Here is a 17,908-nt window from a genome sequence, read left to right on the forward strand (position 1 = left end):
CACACGGGCCAGTACGACCCCTCATGCTCTCGATTTGGCGCACCTAGAGCCACCTTCAATCACACAATGTTTTTATGCGAAGATTTCAAGCCACCGCCCCACTGGGGCCTCACGGACCGAGAGGGTTGGGAGATCGCTGTCTCCAGCTCGGACCCAGCAGCGCAAAAGCTGCTGGCTGACTTGGTTGAGGCCGTCGCTGCCAGCCAGGCATGGCCTGACAGGCACCGGCCGGGATCTGAAACCACCACAATTCTTGTAATGTACAATGGTTGCCACAATAAATGTTTACCCCCACCATTCATTTCCGACACAAAGCGCAGTAATGTTTCAAGAGTCGTGTCGTAAATTCATTTCTCAACTTAAGAATCTCTGTAATCACTGACAACTGCCCTTATCCCATCTGAGTGGGGTATGTTAGTATACAAAGACACACCATCGAGAGTAACAAGGAGGCTATTTTCTGGATTGAAGAGATCAACTATGTCTAACGACCTAAGTTGCGTTCTTGACAAACGAAGGGGAAGTTGGTGGGATATCGCAGATTAAGCTGTCGACATAACTATAGATTTTCGCCACGGTGGTCGCTATGCACAAAATGATAGGTCGACCGGGGTTATTGGTAAGACGCCCGACTACTGTCCGGAGTTCCGGGTTCGAACCCGACCTCGGTGGCTGCGTTTCGATGGAGGCGAAACGAAGAGGCGTCCGTGTACTGTGCGATGTCAGCGCACGTTAAAGATCCCCAGGTGGTCGAAATTATCCGTAGCCCACCACTACGGCTCCTCTTTCTCTCTTTCCACTTTCACTCCCACCTTCCTCCCCTCCCTTACGGCGCGGTTCTGGTGTCCACAGAAACAAGTGTGACAAATACTGCGTCTTTCCCTTCCTCTGAACCAAATATTATTCTCCTTATGTAGTACATTTGACAAAAGGTAGAAGGCGCAATATTATTGCCTCTTGTTCCCACGGGCACATGACCCGCGCCTTAAGGAAGCAGAGGAAGGAGAGAGTGCAGTATATTCGTTCTTAACTGGTTTATGGGAGCGGTGATATATCTCTCATATTGTGGTGACACCTGAAAGTCAGGTCAAAGCCATAAGAGCCTGAGCTGATATCTCGTCGGACAGGGTGCTTCGTACCGCATTCAAAGTTGCCCTTAACATACGCTTCAGCACTTCCACAGAGAAACTACTACGTGTCTCCACAATATTGTTGGAGAGTTTGTGAAGGCCCACAGACAGAGCCAGTATGTCAACTGCCACAGACCAGTAGCAGACGCCACATTCTCAGCGATCTCGACATTCACGTTCCGGCTAACGACCACACTGTCTTCTTACCCCCCGTCTTCCCCACTCAAGCCTCCTTGTCAAGCCCTTTCCCTCAAGTTGCCGCCGTTAACATCATATAAACCCCTCATCCGTGCCCAAGCTAAGTCGCTACACTACTATAATGGTTCCGAATGTACGGCGCATGGTCAGTAAAATTTGGAGGACGCTTAAGCTTCGCCTTCAAGAGTGGAACGTGATAGCGTTATTGCACCTCGTCGAGAAAACTTACTAAACGCAAGGGTATTGGGGCATCCTCGCACCGGTACCAGCGCGACCCGAAGGGGAGAAGCGGGTGAGCGAAGATAGTGATCTAAAGAAAGGAAAGACGCTTGATTCTACAACCTGTGAGGGTGCACGGCGAAACGTCAGGGGCGAGTGGCGCGCCACGTGTCGGGGCAGCGCCGCACATTGCGAGGAGGGGTTCTTCTGTGTTTGCCGCAAGATGACTCTGCATGTGCGCAGAGCGCAGAAGAAATATAGCGGAAACGTACTTCGCTACTCGTGTAACTGCGACTTCTGTAAGTAACATGCTCATAATTACCTATATACACTGCAGTATAACGTTCTACGGCATGTTTTTAAGGCAACACCGTATTCACTAGAAGCGCTTTTGTACCGCTTTCAAGCATCGAACTCGTGGCTGAGTGTTAGCGTCTCCGTCTCACACTCCGGAGACCCTGGTTCGATTCCCACCCAGCCCATCATGGAACTTGGTTTTTATTTATGAAGTGCATGTTTATTTATGAAGTGCATGACGGGATTTATCGCTCACTGGACGCCGACGACACCGGCTTTTCTGCGACACGAGCTCCTTAACGCTACCGCGTTAAAACGGCTTTGTAGACCAACACCGATTTTTTTTTAACAACACCGTAGCCCCACCGCGGTGGTGCAGTAGTAAGACGCCCGACTACTGTGCCGTGGAACCCGGGTTCAGTATCGACCGACGGCGGCGGCACTTCGATGGAGGCGAAACGAAGACGTGTCCGTGTGCTGTACGTTGTCGACGCACGTTAAAGATCCCCAGGTGGCCGAAATTACTCCGTACCCCTCCACTGCGGCTCCACTTCCTCTCTTTCCACTTTCACTCCTTCCCTTCTGGTGCGATTCAGGTATTCAAATAAAGTGTGCCTTCCCCTTTCTTGTTGTTGAAAAATTGCGAATCATTTGAAGTAAAATGTAACAGTTTATGCTACGCCATAAAGGGCGCCATTGCTTACTAAAGAGGCGTCAAACATCTGTTTTGTAAGCGATATCTACTGCATGTATTATTTCTATCAGGTGTTTGTTGCTCCACATCTCGCGTGGTTGTTGTGTAGCCTGATATGCTGTCGCATGAACTCAATGTGCGTGCTAATTGGCCGTTCATGAAATGAAGCCAAGACAAAACTATATACAAAATGCACTTTTGAATTTCATGACAAAGCCTCTGAAGCGTCGACCCCGACCTCGGCGGCTGCGTTTCGATGGAGGCGAAACGAAGAGGCGTCCGTGTGCTGTGCGATGTCAGCGCACGTTAAAGATCCCCATGTGGTCGAAATTACTCCGTAGCCCTCCACTACGGCTCCCCTTTCTATCCTTCCACTTTCACCCCCACCTTTCTCCCTTCCCTTACGGCGCGGTTCAGGTGTCCAACGAGCAAGTGTGACAGATACTGCGCCTTTCTCTTCCTATGAACCAACCAACCAACCAAAACCAACCAACCAAAACCAACCAACCAACCCAAGCAGCATACCAGCATTGGTCCAACAATGGTTCATCACTGGAAAATAATGGCATCAATATTGGACTGATATTGGCATTTGGGCACTTTACTACATTCTTCATTCTTGGCCCATCTTTCGTTCCAAGATTGGTCCAGTGTTCAACCAAGCTGGAGCCACCAATGTAGGCACAATATTAGACTTTCCATTCATGCACCATGATTCTTGCCAATACTGTCCAGCATTATACCATCATTGTATTACCAATATTTGTTTAATACCAGATATTCCATTGATGGCCCATTGTAAATGCCAATATCATACCAATGGTTAGCCATTGCAGGTGCACTGGCTACTCCATTCATGCCGCATATTGTCGATACCAATATTCATCAAATGGTTTATGGGTACACCGGCTACTCCATTCATGTACCATTGATGATGTCAAGATTACACATTTTGTGGCACTGCTTGTGCCGGCCATAAAATGCAGCCGTTTTCATTCAAGCCATATTCGTGAAAGCACATCGAACTTGCTGGGACAATAATGGCCTCTCAAATAGGAGTGGCCATAATAATTCAAATTGTCGCTCGTGAGCAACCAGTAGATATTCACAAAACAAGGGCATGGTTCACAAAAAGATAATATTTATTGCAATTGTAACTAGACGGCAGTTGTTACTAGCCAGCGCTGAGGGCACACACAGCCGCAGCTGGCGGGGCAGTGGCAGCCAGAGTGGCGGCAGGGGCGTGCAGGGCAGTGGCAGGGTTGGGCAGGGCAGGGCGGGCTCTCGGGAAGTGGAAGGGGCCAGGGAGCTGGAGGGCACACTCATAGGCGTAGTGAGGGGGCTGACCCTGCAATTGCATTCACAGGTGGCATGCCTGGTTCGCCAGGGGAGGTTTCAGCATAACGCCTTTTTCTTCCACCCCCTCTGTCACAGGAACCAGGCAGCCACCTGCGAATAAATGCGTGTGCCTCCAAATCGTCCACCGCAACTTTTTTGCAAATGGCACCTGCACAAAAACAACGAGGAAACAAAATTTACAACACTATTACGAGGCATATAAAATCGCGCGCATGTTTTAGGAAGATGTAAAAAATTCCAGGATTCATGTACCGAAATTCATGGTCAATGAGAAACACTATACTGATGAGTTCCAGATTAGTTTCAGCTGCCTTGGGTTTATTAGGATGAAAGACGCACATACATTGCATAGCATGTGCCCTGTTGCATTTTGATCGCCTCCACAGCAATACGGCTGAGACAGCCAGTGTTTCATCCCACACTAGGAATTAGTGCTTGATTGTCGGCTGTCTCCGCATATGACTGGCGCGCTAGTTTTTTGCCGCTCCTACGCTTTCTGTGATGTGAAAAACAGCTTATACTAAATATCGTTACCAAGAGAATGTTCGGCGACAATTTGCATCTTTTGAAATGTCTAGATATAATATACACAAGCGATCTAAGCCCCCGACTGCTGCACTGGCCGCTGGTTAGCTGATATACGCTTTTGACTGGTTTTGTTGGTAGCTCACTTAAACGGGAGCTCACGTAAACGGGTAGCTCACAGGTGCATCATTTTTACACATATACTGCTTGTCCAAGCAAATTTGATCCAAGGGATAAAAAAAAAACATTTCGGAGGCAGGCAAAGGAAACCAGATACCTATTGCTGGAAGCTACCTTGAGCGCCACAGAAAAGGTTTTGTTTGGAATCCTTAATTGACATTATTTACCTAAATTACTGATGAATGACTTACACAATAAATGGTGTTGCTACTTTGAAGAGTACCGGCACAAACCACGTTTGATTATTTGTGATAAAGAACCCTCACGTCTGCATTTTGAACGCCAGATACAATAGGAAACCACAAAAATACAAAAATCTGATTCCCGGACAATACAATTGAGGACTTGGCTTGGCTCGACAGCCCTGTGTAGCGTTAGACCTACAAGTTGCCTATGGTTTCTTCGTCCGCGCCAGCACATCGTCCAACAAGACTGTATTTGTATTTTACAGCTGGAAAATACTGTTAAACTCATTTGTATCCTTACCGCTTTGTAGTCATTATCCGCATTGGAAAGTTCGGCGCGCTCATTGCAACTCGAGCCTTCATGTGCGCCAAAGGGCCGATGCGAAGCAACCATTTCCAGCATATCACCCTTACTCATGCATGGGGCTAGCAATCATAGCTGCAGGTTGTTTTGTCCGCTCAAAATCATGTTGTGAGCAGCACAATTGGGGTGCGCTAATGGGCTGCTAATAGTTTCGGTATCTACATAACCCAGAATTTATCTGCAGCTGGAAAAAAAGGTACACACGAGGTTTCTAACCGCAAAAATTGAAACAGGGTTTTCCGAACGTGCTCACCGACTCTCCTACTTATTGTCTAAAGTGAATATTTAGTACTTGAAGCGAATAACCTCACTTCCCTACGTACAAAATAAAAATTTTCTGCGCTGTCCTAAGTGGCTGCCAGCAATGCGCCACCGGTTTCCATCGTCTGTTTCTAATGGTTTATTTATAACCCTTGGCTCAAGGTATCTGGCGCAGCAGGTGTAATGTAGCTTGAATAAAACCTGCAAGAGATCATATATATGGGTAGATTTGTAAGGTTTACAGATTTCACTTACAAATTCTACAGGAATCGCGTCACTGCGGCCTTTCTTTAAAATTGACACGTAATAGCACTATATTCGTGGCTAAAATAAGGTACTCAACACATTAATTCAGCTTACCAAGCGCAGCTGTAACAGAAAGTGAGGGCTGGCGACACCTGAGGTGTGCCTAGCTTTCAAATTTTCTTAGATGGCACAACCGTTCGAAATATGGAATATTAAAAAAAGCCCTTGATACTGGTTTTCTCACAGCGTAATATGGGTGCCTTAGATAAGAAACATAATCGAGGTCCCATGGCCACCTTTTGTTTCCAATGAAATTTTTATATGTGGTGGGCGGATATCTAGACACAAAAGAATTAACCTCTGTTTTTCAAGATACGCGTAGTTTCCTCGAAAAACAAAATTGTATGGTATATCTCTAGAGGTAGAAAACGCTGTTTTTGCCATTTCAAAATGTTGCAAGTTTGGATACTATGATTTTGTCATCTACTATTTTTTACTCACTAAATATATGAAGGTTTTACATTTACACACACTATTAGAAACCTGTTTTGTTTTTGCAGTTGAGTTATTCAAAAATCGCAAACTTTGCTTCAGGAGCAATACGCTGCAAAAATATTTATTTTTAACCTTATGTACTGGCATATGATGCATTTGGTTGGTTGCACTAAATGTTTTTTCACTTCCTGACGCATGTTCTTAATTCCAGGCAGTATCTGGAGCTCCAGACCATTAGGTGTGTTCTCCACAACGCATCAAAATTGTTCAGAATTCGAAAACAGCAGTAAAGAGCAAATTTGCTGCAATTAAAATAAAGATCATCTTCGATTTTCATTCAAATCCCTCTCAAAAATCTTCAGTACCTCAAAAATATCACGGACTAAAAAGTGTTGCGTTATACTGTTTAAAAATATAACACTAAATAATAAATCGAGTGCTTGTGCTGATAATGGCCAAACTCAGCCTGCATTCTTGCAAGATCCAATAATATCTTGGCACAGAAACTATTTCTCTACATTATCTAGGTTCCATTCTTTATTTCTGAAAAAATTTGAAGCTCTAGATTTGTGTGTGTATCTGCATATTATTTTGAAATTGGATAAAAGAAAATGGTAAAATAAGGAAAACTGATTAGAATTGAAGAAACGGCCGCAACATCAATTTTTATCAAAATCTGTGGAAACAATGCAAAGTACTTTGTTAATTTGAGTGAGTAAATATATTGAATTCTGCAAAATGTAATATTAGAAATATAAAAATGCTTGTTTTTGTTCTATAGATGTGCTTATATGGCTCCCCCTTATGGAGTAGGCATCAAAACTTCAATTTAGTGTTTGCTGAATTTAGTTACATTTTGCCTTAAGTAAAATTTAAAACCTTGCCAGCGATTATACACCCTTTTTCTGCTTCTGGGACAAATACTTAATATAGCTTAAAATGTTATTAATTCACTATTTCTGTCAATTTCATGGCAGAACGCAAGTGAAGGCTGAACTTTTTCTCTGTCCTGCATTCTTTTTTATTGCTAGGTGCAATAGTATTCAATCTAGTTCATTAATATATCATTCCATTTCTCAGCTTTGACCACCACTAACAATACTATATTTTTGAAGATGATTTTTCAATGTGTAATCTTTATAATTACAATCATAAGCAAATCGCTTTCCAGCATAATACTTTTGCTGGCGTTACAGAGAACACACATAGAAGCTTAGAGCTCCAAATTCTGCCATAAATTAACAATATGACCTGCGTAATAAGCACAGAATGTTTTAGTGAAAACAACGCAACACGTCACGCCAGTATGTAAAGTTGAACATTAATATTTTTGTAGCGCGTTGTTCGTGAAGCAAAGTTTGCGATTTTTTACTAAATCAACTGCATCACTGAAGCACACTTCTAATACTTCTTATACAAGTAGACGTTACCCAAATGCGGTGAGTAAAAAACAGTGGATGACAAAATTTTACGCAACCAGCCAGCCTCCAAACGTGCAACTTTTTGAAACGACAAAAACGGCGTTTTCCAGCTTTAGTGATAGACGTTTTTTTTTTTTTCGAGAATACTACGCTGCATCTGGCAAACCTAAGGGTCATTCCTTTGTGTCGAGACATTAGCCCACGATATATGAAAATTTAATTGAAAAGAAAATGGTCATGGCACCACGATTACTGTTCCTGTCCGAAGACATCCATATTTGTTTTCATTTCGTCTCTAATAATAAACAGGCTGGTTTAGCAAATGCGGTGAATAAAAATATCATCGCATATTTTAAAGATTTTCGCGCTATACGTTACACCTAAAGCTACCTATATTGTCACAACTGTCATACATTATTTGTAGCTGAAACAACATCACAAAAGGAATTCGATTGCAAATTGTTCGCTAGTTAAATAGACGTACGAGATGACACACGTATACTTTGTAGAATACAATTTAGGAAAGAGCAGATACAAACTACAGGCGATAATGCTATGATATGGAGCATATGTATTACTCCGTTTACAGTAAAAAAATCAACTTTTAACATATTAATATATTCGGCAAACTATTGCATGCTCACATAGGAACACAAATAATGAGCTCACCCACGCATCTAATGTCTATGGGCATTAGGTGTGTGGATGACTTCGTTTTATTCCAATTCGTGCGTCACTCAAAATAATTGAACGAGAAAAAAGTTAATGTCTACACAATTTTCAGTGGTTATACCACAAAATATACTAAGGTGCTTCATATATGTCACATCACCTAGCAAGTGAAATGGGATAACAGAAGTAATCAGACTCTAACCCTGATCAGCATTTCGCTTTTGCGCCATCTTTGTAAGTTTTTAGGCAGGCTTTTCCACTGATTATCCTCTTCACCCAAAAGACACAAATCTTCTGTGGGTACCGAACTGTTGGTTTTCGCACCAGTGATACAACTTAATCGATCCATTTATGCGTATAAAACACTCTCGATGCGCACCTAAAAAAAAAATGAAAGCATGTATGTGTAGGCGAAATGATTCACCGGCGATTTAATAATATGATTTGAACAATAAAATCAAAGGATCACACTCGAAGTAACAAAAAAGTGGTGGAGAGATAGGAATTGAAGCAATGAAAGGCGGTTGCTTTGTGCAAAATGCCATTAGCAAGAGGTCCACCGTCTATAAGAATAGGCAATAAAAATAAGGCATATTTAAAGGTGCATGCAGCAGTTACAGTGATGCAGTGCTACCTTTTTTTAGGCAGGCTTTTCCGCTGATTTTCCTCTTCTTTATTGCCCTTCCAACCACAGGACACATATCTTCTGGGGGTTGTCGGTTTTCGCACCAGAGATACATCTCAATCAATCCATTTCTACGTAGAAAACGCTCCCGATGCGCATCTAAAAAAATGAAAGCATGTATGTGCAGGCTAAATCATTCACACATGATAAAACAATATGATTTGAACAATGAAATCAAATGATCACACCCAGAGCAACAAGAAAGTGGTGGAGAGATAGAAATTGAAGCAATGAAAGACGGTTGCTTACTGAACAAAGCCTATAGCAAGAGGTCCTGCGTCTATAAGAATACGCAATAAAATTAAGGCACGTTTATAGGTGTATGCAGCAGTTAAAGCGATGCAGTGTTACCTTTCCTTTTCACTGCAGTGATTGGTATAAATATTACAGCAATTGCTAGGCATCTCAGGTAACCCCATTGAAAACTTCATCCAAGGTACCGAGGAGCAGTGGCGTGTTATTTGCAGCTGTTAACGGAAAGACAGGCTATCCTATGAGTGCATGCGCATTTCCTCCTTTTTGTACCTTGAATAAAAGCGACTGAACAGTGAGTGTTGTAAGAGGTGCAGCGTCCCAAGGAATGGGGAAGAAAATTAAGTTTTAGTAAACAGAGGTACAAAAAGAAGCAAATATGGTTGGTTTGGTTTGGTTTGTGGGGTTTAACATCCCAAAGCAACTCAGGCTATGAGAGACGCCGTAGTGGAGGACTCCGGAAATTTCGACCACCTGGGGTTCTTTAACGTGCACTGACATCGCACAGCACACGGACGCCTTGCTTTTCGCCTCCACCGAAAAGCGGCCGCCGAGGCCGGGATTCGATCCCGCGTCCTTGGGAACAGTAGTCGAGCGTCGTAACCACTGCGCCACCCCGGCGGCAAATATGCCTGCAATAATAGCATGATGGCCTACCTTTTGATCAACAGCTGTAAACAACCTGTCACTGCCAGTCGGTTCTTTAGATAGGCTTATCAATGCCAGAGCTTAAAGCTAAGACCAATATGAGTAATATTTATTGCGGTCACGGCCGTAAACAATTCTAGCGGAACACTCCATTACTGTAACTATTCAACCGTCCATTTATACATATCGTTCATTAAAGAGCCATGCACATCATATTAAGTTGCTCCTTTCTACTCCCAAATGATTTCCTATAGAATTAGAATACGTGGATCGCTGCTTCGGTTTCAACATTCTTGCACGATGGCTATGGCGTGCACTTCATGCATACGGTACGGTACGTGAGGTACAAAGAGCTGTAATTGCCGAACAGGCAGACCTGACGGCCTGTCCCATTTCGCCTGAAAGTGCGCGCCGTGATCGAGCGCTTCGCGAGCAATATATTTCGGACGATATGGTTGCCTCATACCGGCCGTCAATGTTTTGTACAATGCGTCCCGCGTGCACGTTGTTTACTTTGCAGCGACAGGGACGCAGTGCACACACTGCTTATGTGCCTTTTTGCTTGTATTGTTATTTTTCCCCGCCTTCGAAGCGCGCCTGCGAAATCGCTCTCCTATTGTCGCCGCTTTCTGATAACGCCCTCACCTGAAGGCGCGTGCTCAGAAGGGGGGCGTCGATTAAGAAAATTTTGAAAAGGGGCTCACTTGCGCTGTTCCCGGCTTTCAATTCCTCAATATGATATTAACCATTATAAAAGTGGATGTTCATTATGACTTAATTATAGCCGAATCATCAAGCGGCATCACGCACATAATGTCCGCCCCACTGTAAAATTCGCTTGCACAGACGGCACGAACAGTTTTCAAAACTTCGTCTGTACATCTGAAAACAAAAAGCTGCCCTTAACTCTTAACAAAATCCAAAAACTGTGTAAACATGGCTTCCTGCGCGCAGAAGAGAGGCTGTCCAAAATATATCTACAAAGCCGGGTGCATAGTATCTGGTTACTAATTGATTGCGGCGCGCTGCACAGTCAAAAAACTGCGCAAATGGCTGCCTGCAGTGTTCTGTCACGCGTTGGTGGCACACACACCTGTTACGCACGGCTCCTCTATTTTCGGCGCAAATACTATTCATATCGCAGCCAGCAAATAAGTCCACGCACTTGCTTGCATGTAACCCGGACAAAAATTCGCTTAGTTCTTGAAGTCATGCTTCGCGCAGTTGTTTCGAGGAGAATACGGAAAGAGAACATTTGGGACTGGTAGGAGGTTATATAGAACCAATTATGAAGCAATGGCATGCTGCAAAGATATATACTCACGGTCTAAGATGACGGCGTTGACTGAGTCCGATAATGCCGATGGTATCCCGCCGTTGCTGTAATCCGTACTCCGGCAACATTTCACAGCTCAGCTGTTCACTGATATGTAGCAAGCACAAACCGGAGCACATGGACATGTATAGGCGCAAGAAAATTATGCGCAGCACAATGAAAAAGAAAATTAATATGGGAAGAAATTAAAGAAAGGTTTAAGAAGCTGTCACAAGTCTTGTAGCGTCTTCAACAAGCTCTGAAATGAACGCTTCGGGAGGAGGCCGCACAGCAGCGCAGCTGGGGATGCTTTCTGTTGTGTCTTGCACGTAGACGCGTAGGCGAGGGGAACAACGAACCGCTCAACTAGAGGGCGATTCCCGCCACGGTGTTGTGTTTGCAAGGGCTGCGCGTGGGAACGAAGGACCAACGACCCTCTCAACATTCCATTCCTCCTTTACCCAGCTCTCTTCTGCTTGCACCGGCCAGCCGTGACTTCGGACCCTGCCGATGAGCGGCCGCCAGCGCGCACCGCTCGAGTCGAGTTCTAATAAATAGTTTTGTTTTGTGTGTTCGCAAACGCATTGTTTCTTGAAGCCAACCACGGACATAACATTTTCTAAAAAAATACAAAGCCTCCCCATCTACCATCCACATTCTTGCGTAAATCCATACAGCTGGTCCATCGACAAATGCGCGCGTCCCCTCCCTTTCGCCACCTATGATCGAACAAAGGATGGTCGTTCGACCTGTTATATTTACTTCAAAATATTATATATTGTTTGATGACTGATTAATAATGTCAAAGAGGTGGAGTTCCGAGCTTCTCTTCTGTTCTGGCCAACTTTGGTTATAGATTATACAAATTATGCTCAAGTTAGCTAGCTGAAAATTATCTGACTAAATATATACATGTTTTTATTTGTATTCAGTTAATGTTCGCTTTTCGGGTATGAGTAGATGTTTTTATAAAAATTCTCAACATCGGCCCAGGAAACGAAAATTTTCCTAATTTGCAGGCCTTTATTTCAGAAAAGGTTCATGGTAGAGCAGCAATAATTCCACAGTATGTTCTCAGCATAAATTATCCGCAAACAGCTAAAACTCATATTTTTATGACGTTCGGATACAGAGATACGATCGCGCTAATTTACAGAAAACAGCGCACACTGAAAATTTTTAGGGAAAAAAAAAAGTTTTCACATTGTTTAAACTTTTTCCACCTATTCTACACTACCTCTAGCTTTCAAAGCCATTAAAACACCTTGCATAATTTTGTTGCGCAAGTAATTATGGCCACTTCGATAAAGCCTTTGTCCAATTATAGCGCACCGCGCTGTTCTGAACATTCTACGGAATTTGTGAATTGTTCAAGGTTTTTAAATTTTGGCATATAATTTTGCAACAGGGAGAAATATATTTACAAAAGAGGATTAAAGATATATACATTGAGGAACAGCCAAGGAGCCAGGCTACGAGGGCCCCCCATTCGACGCACTTCTTTTTCTTAATCTTCCACAAACGAGCGCGCCACTTCGTCCTCATCATTCTCCAGCTGTAACAATATTTCGTCGCTCATGTTTTGTCTCGACTTCGCAAATCGACGGTGACAGACACAGCAATGAATGATTCAGAATCAATTTTGGGCGCGTGGAGGTCCTGGTGCGCTGTGGCATCAGGCAACACACAAACGTCTTTCGCAATCACCTTCACCTTAACGCGGATTGCACAAAAAGACGATAACGTTCAATGAGCAAGAAACATATTCCAAATCATTTTAGTAGAATGAAAGAATTGGAAAGGGCATGGAAAGCTGCCTCATTAAAACAGTGTTTCTGGCTGCATTCGTTTTTTCGAATGACTCGACAGCGCACAATATTTTCATTCCTGTACAGTTTTTTTTATTCCTTTGCCACGCGCCTAGCGCGGTCGGAATGGTCAAACTCTAAACTAATAGGCGGAACAAACTATTTTTGTTGTTTATTGGCGATATATATGTTGTGCACCATATAAATGTACCGGGGCCTTCATGCTCGCAGTCTGCACGAAAAACTCTTTTTTACCACCGTGTGGATGCCCAAAACTAAAATGGTAACCTCGCAAGTCTTCCGGCTTTTCATTTTCCAGTGATTGCGTCTAGAAAGTATACACATCGTATTCGGTCCTTTCTCCAGGTAAACAGACGATGCTGCGCGTAGTTCCTTATGGACAATACAAAAGCACTAGAACAAAAACATCGCTGAGAAAATGGTCATTTGTTCCTTCAACTTGAGGCAACGTTTTTCTTCTCGGCAATGAAAAAGCTACCTTCTAATCACTAATTTAATTTGACATGAGCATGCTATGGCGACACGATTTCGTTTGTATGCGCGTTCTCACTGACAACTGGATTTGTACTATAGGTTAAGTATAGATGCAGGGATGTAATCGGCGTCCAATACAGGCATATTGGGTCGTGAGTGCTAACCGGTCTGGGGTATAAATATGTGGTCGCACGGTCGTGCTATCATCAGATATAATTGTGCGACAAACGTATGCACCTGCGACGAAATCTGCATGCATGCCAATAGGCTAAAACCGTAAACACATATAGCTGACCCCCAAAGGTGCGCCGCATATGAGCGCACCGAAAAGACGAATCCAGACAGTTGCAGCGGTACTACGTGCTTGAATGCGTTATAGTAATTGTCGTCCCGTACGTGGTACTCTGTGAGGTCCGAACGATCGGCTGAAATGTTGTCGGAATTAAATGCCGCGGTTTGGCGTCCAGCGCACGTGTATTCAACCATAAAAATGGAGAATTTGTTTTGATTGAATGGCAGCCCATTAAAGCTGCGTTTTTAGGATGGCAATGACAATTGCGAGATCAGGGGACAAAGTGGTCCATCATGGGCAGTTTTCATACAGGGATAGCTAATACTGGAAAAACACAAGACAAATTGCAATGGTCCATTACAGCCAGTTTAAAAAAACGGAACGGTCAACGTCGGAAGAACACAGGACACCTTGGTTCATTGTAGCCAGTTTTAAAAACTGAACGGGCAACGCCGGAAGAACACTGGATAACATGGTCCATTGTAGCCAGTTTTAAAAAAGGAACGGCCAACGACGGCGGAACACAGGACAACTTGGTCCATTGTAGCCATCTTTAAAAAACTGAACATCCAATACTGGAAGAACACAGGACAACTTGGTCCATTGTAGCCAGTTTTAAAAAACGGAAAACCCAACAACGGAGGAACGCAGGACAGCTTGGCCCATTACAGCCAGTTTTAAAACCCGGTGCGACCATTATTGGAGGAACAACGGCAATCTCGGTCCAATATAGACATTCTGTACGGACGGCAGTGCCAATATCGGGAACTCACTGTACATCTTGGCCCAAGCTAGCCAGTGTTAGCTATTGGCAACGCCAACACTGGGAGAGCATTGGCTAGTCTGGGCCATTGTTGGACATTGTGCTGACTGGCATATCCTATGCTGGGAGCATGATGGTTAGGCTGGCCCAATGTAGGGCCACTGTTTGCCGTCGTACTTACAACATTGGCCCAATGCTTTGTGCTGCCCGGAAACCAACCAACCAACCAACCAACCTCTGAAGCGAACGGCCCACTTGCACACGGCAGCGCTGAAAGTGCTCTATTCAAGCCCAGATTTTTCCGGTGTCCACGAACAGAACTTGCGGGAGCAGGCGGGAAATTTGGCCGGCTGGGTCTGCGTATAGTTCCTTTATCGCGCATGCTCAGAACTGCTTTCTCAAAAAACTAAGCGTTTGAATTGCACTTATTACGTTTCCTCACTGTGTTTCCTGTGTTTTCATTGCACATGTGCCTCATGAGTCGAGCTTCCGACTGGTGCCGCCCTATGTTTCGTAGTTTTAATACTTATCCGCCTCTCTAATGAGATTTCATACTTTCACAATCAATTCTACGATGTTTATGGCTACTCTCCACCTAATTAATACATCATAGGCGTACATTGCAATCGGAAACTTAATTCAACACCTTTTTATTTTATGGGCCCTAAGCCTTCTTTTCAGCCCAGCAGCGTCACAGTATTATTTCGTAAATCGCAGATCGCTGTTGGTGTATCGGAAACGAAAGACGCGGTATTTACTTCCCGCAGCAAATGCTGTGTGGTTAAGGCGCCCAATTACTGTTTCGGGGTACCCGGGTTCTAACCCGACCGCCTGCAGCTGCGTTTGTTATGGCTGTAGGAACAAGGAAAAGAAAATGCACGGGCCTGCTAGTGACCCTGCAGCTGAGCCACCTCCGCTGCCTCGTGTCGACAGAAAAGAATATAGAGAGGAAAGAAAAATAAAAGGGATAGAAAGATGCGCGCCGTAACAGCCGTCGTCCAATACCGAAGCGTTGGCGGGTGCAATAACGGCCTACAACAGATAAAAATTTGGTGGCAGACTAGCCGCCGCCGCAATAAGAGGCGACCTACCTGTCTTATCCCCACCAGGGCTAGGAGCAGCCACCCTCCATCCCCACCCCAGATTGCAGCTGCGTTTCGAAGGAGGCGAGACAAAGGGAGAAGGAGGCGGAAACAACCGTATTTAACGCATTACTCTGTCAAGAATGTCCTGGGACCGGGTCACCAAGACCAACTGATCTTTCAGCTGGGCAGAGGCTAACAAAGCCCGCCACCTGAGGGAGGGGGTTGTGGAAAGTGAGGTGACTGAATTGTGACAGGATATGAAAACATACAATGTTCTAAGTTTGTAGTGTTCCGAACAATTTGGGCATGCGGGGGAATGTCTGATTCAGTATACAAACGATCGCGCAGGTGCGTGTCCTATGCGATATCAGTGCACCGTAATGATGATAATAATAATAATAATTGGATCTCAAGAAAGGGAAGACGCAGTATTCGTTTTCACTTGTTCGGTGAATACCTGAATGACATCAAAGGAACGGGTGAAGATGGGAGTGAAAGCTGAAAGAAAGAAATAGATTGCCTACCGGAGGGCTGCTGAGTAATTTCGACCACCTGGAGAGCTTTAATGTGCACTGATATCACACAGCATACGGACGCTTCTTTGTTTCGCCCCATCGAAGCGCAGGAAGTGTCGGTTGGGACAAGAAAAAAATTCCCTCAGAGCTGCACCGACCCTGGCCTTGCTAGCAAAAGCTGCACTAGGGGCGCATGATTTAGCTGTGCAGCAGCAATGATCCGACATTCAGTTTTCTTCAGCGCAGATTCTGTAGTGCTCTCGCAATTTCGCAGTTGTTTTATCAATGCGTAATTTTGTTTATTCTTTGTGAAAACCATGTGCATTGCCATATAAGATGATTTAGGACTACTTTATACACCATTCCTGACAGTTCCACAAGACGACATGCCCACCCTAGCAGATTGGATTCTATTAAGCACCGCAATGCAACATTTCATTGCCACAAATGCAATGAGAGGGACCTGCTTCGAGTAGTGTGAGCGAAATCGACTTACAGAGCGCAGATCGGCGGCATGGCAAGAAACGAGAAAGAGCTTGAAGAACCGTGAAGAAGCTACACTCCCATCCTTCCTAACGCCTTAATTACCCAAACAGCGGCCGAGAGCCATCCCTTCATTCAAATAAAGGCTTAATTCATTCATTAATTATCAATGCTACGCGCCTCAGAATCGCACCACGCGAGAAACAGTTTTGAGTGAGCGCCTATTACAAATGTGACCTCGCAACAACTGACCTGCCGCTCATCATCTAATGGCTTCGCAGGTAAAAGAAAAATTCGTGAACCTGTCCGCCGTTGGTTCCGTGCTGGCGAGTCAGATAGTCTCGGCAGGATTCGCTCCCTCGGGATCCGTGTACGCTGCTGGAGGGCTCATTATGAACTGGTGGCCGGAGACTGTCCAAGAGACCTACGAGCAGCGACTACAGTGAGCATGATTTTGGACTGCCAATCAGCAAAAAGTTGACTGCTAGAGTTGTGCACATAACTACCATCTCGCTCAAGACGGCTCATTTCTGGTAACTCGGGGCAAGGCACAACTCAGGACATTGCTGATCAGAAAACAATGCGGACTGAAACTATTTTTTTACTGGTGGAGTAAAGATTCCCTGAACTTGCCCATATATATTAGATAAATCTAGTATGCGATCAGATTGATCTATTAGGGGTCGGTAAGTCGCCGCGAGATACTAAGTTTAAATGACTAGACAACATTAGGATAACTGCCAATAAGTCATTTCCAACAAAATTTAAACATCTTATCTCCTGCCCTGTAATATACAAAGATATTAAGGCGATAGCGTTTAACAGCTTATGCCCGCGGATCATGTCCGTCCGTCGATCTGTAACGCTTTCGTTGCGTGGTAGGCGGTAGGTGGCAGCTGAATTGGCCGAGCCCTTACTGGACGTAGGACTTCCTTAAATTACGTTTGGCAAGAGCTGCTAACTCCTTTCATATGCGAGGGTGATGTCAGAATCAGCCTGCCAAGACCCTTTCATTCACGTAATCTCTAGGCCAAGCAGGCACGTTCATACTGCTCGGTTAAAGCCGGGCTTTCTGTGTTGTCTGATAGCTTACGCTATCGCGTCATAGCGAAGGTGGCAGTGAAAGCAGAAAGCAAGAGGTGCCGTAGTAGAGGGACACGGACCACTGCTCGATAGAGGCTTTCACCTCATCGGGCTCTAATACCAATTCTGTGAGCATTTCAGCAAAAAAGCGAGCAGTATGGAAGGCAGAGCGGGAAAATGCTCACATCTATTATATTAGCAGTGCTCCTTATCAAGCCGCATTCCCTGTAATACTAAG

The 17,908-nt window shown here is 44.4% G+C and overlaps 1 protein-coding gene across 1 annotated transcript in view; it reads left to right on the forward strand.

Moving 5' to 3' along the window:
* LOC146175089 (neprilysin-1-like) overlaps positions 1-17,908 on the forward strand; it is a 94,623-nt gene that overhangs the window by 62,415 nt on the left and 14,300 nt on the right. The window contains exon 4 of the mRNA XM_084583525.1: positions 16,869-17,029. Coding sequence (XP_084439651.1) covers positions 16,869-17,029 — 161 coding nt within the window. The remainder of the gene's footprint in view (positions 1-16,868; positions 17,030-17,908) is intronic.

Source organism: Amblyomma maculatum, chromosome 11 (assembly GCF_055883805.1).
Source record: "Amblyomma maculatum isolate TAMU_Amacu chromosome 11, ASM5588380v1, whole genome shotgun sequence".
NCBI lineage: Eukaryota > Metazoa > Arthropoda > Arachnida > Ixodida > Ixodidae > Amblyomma > Amblyomma maculatum.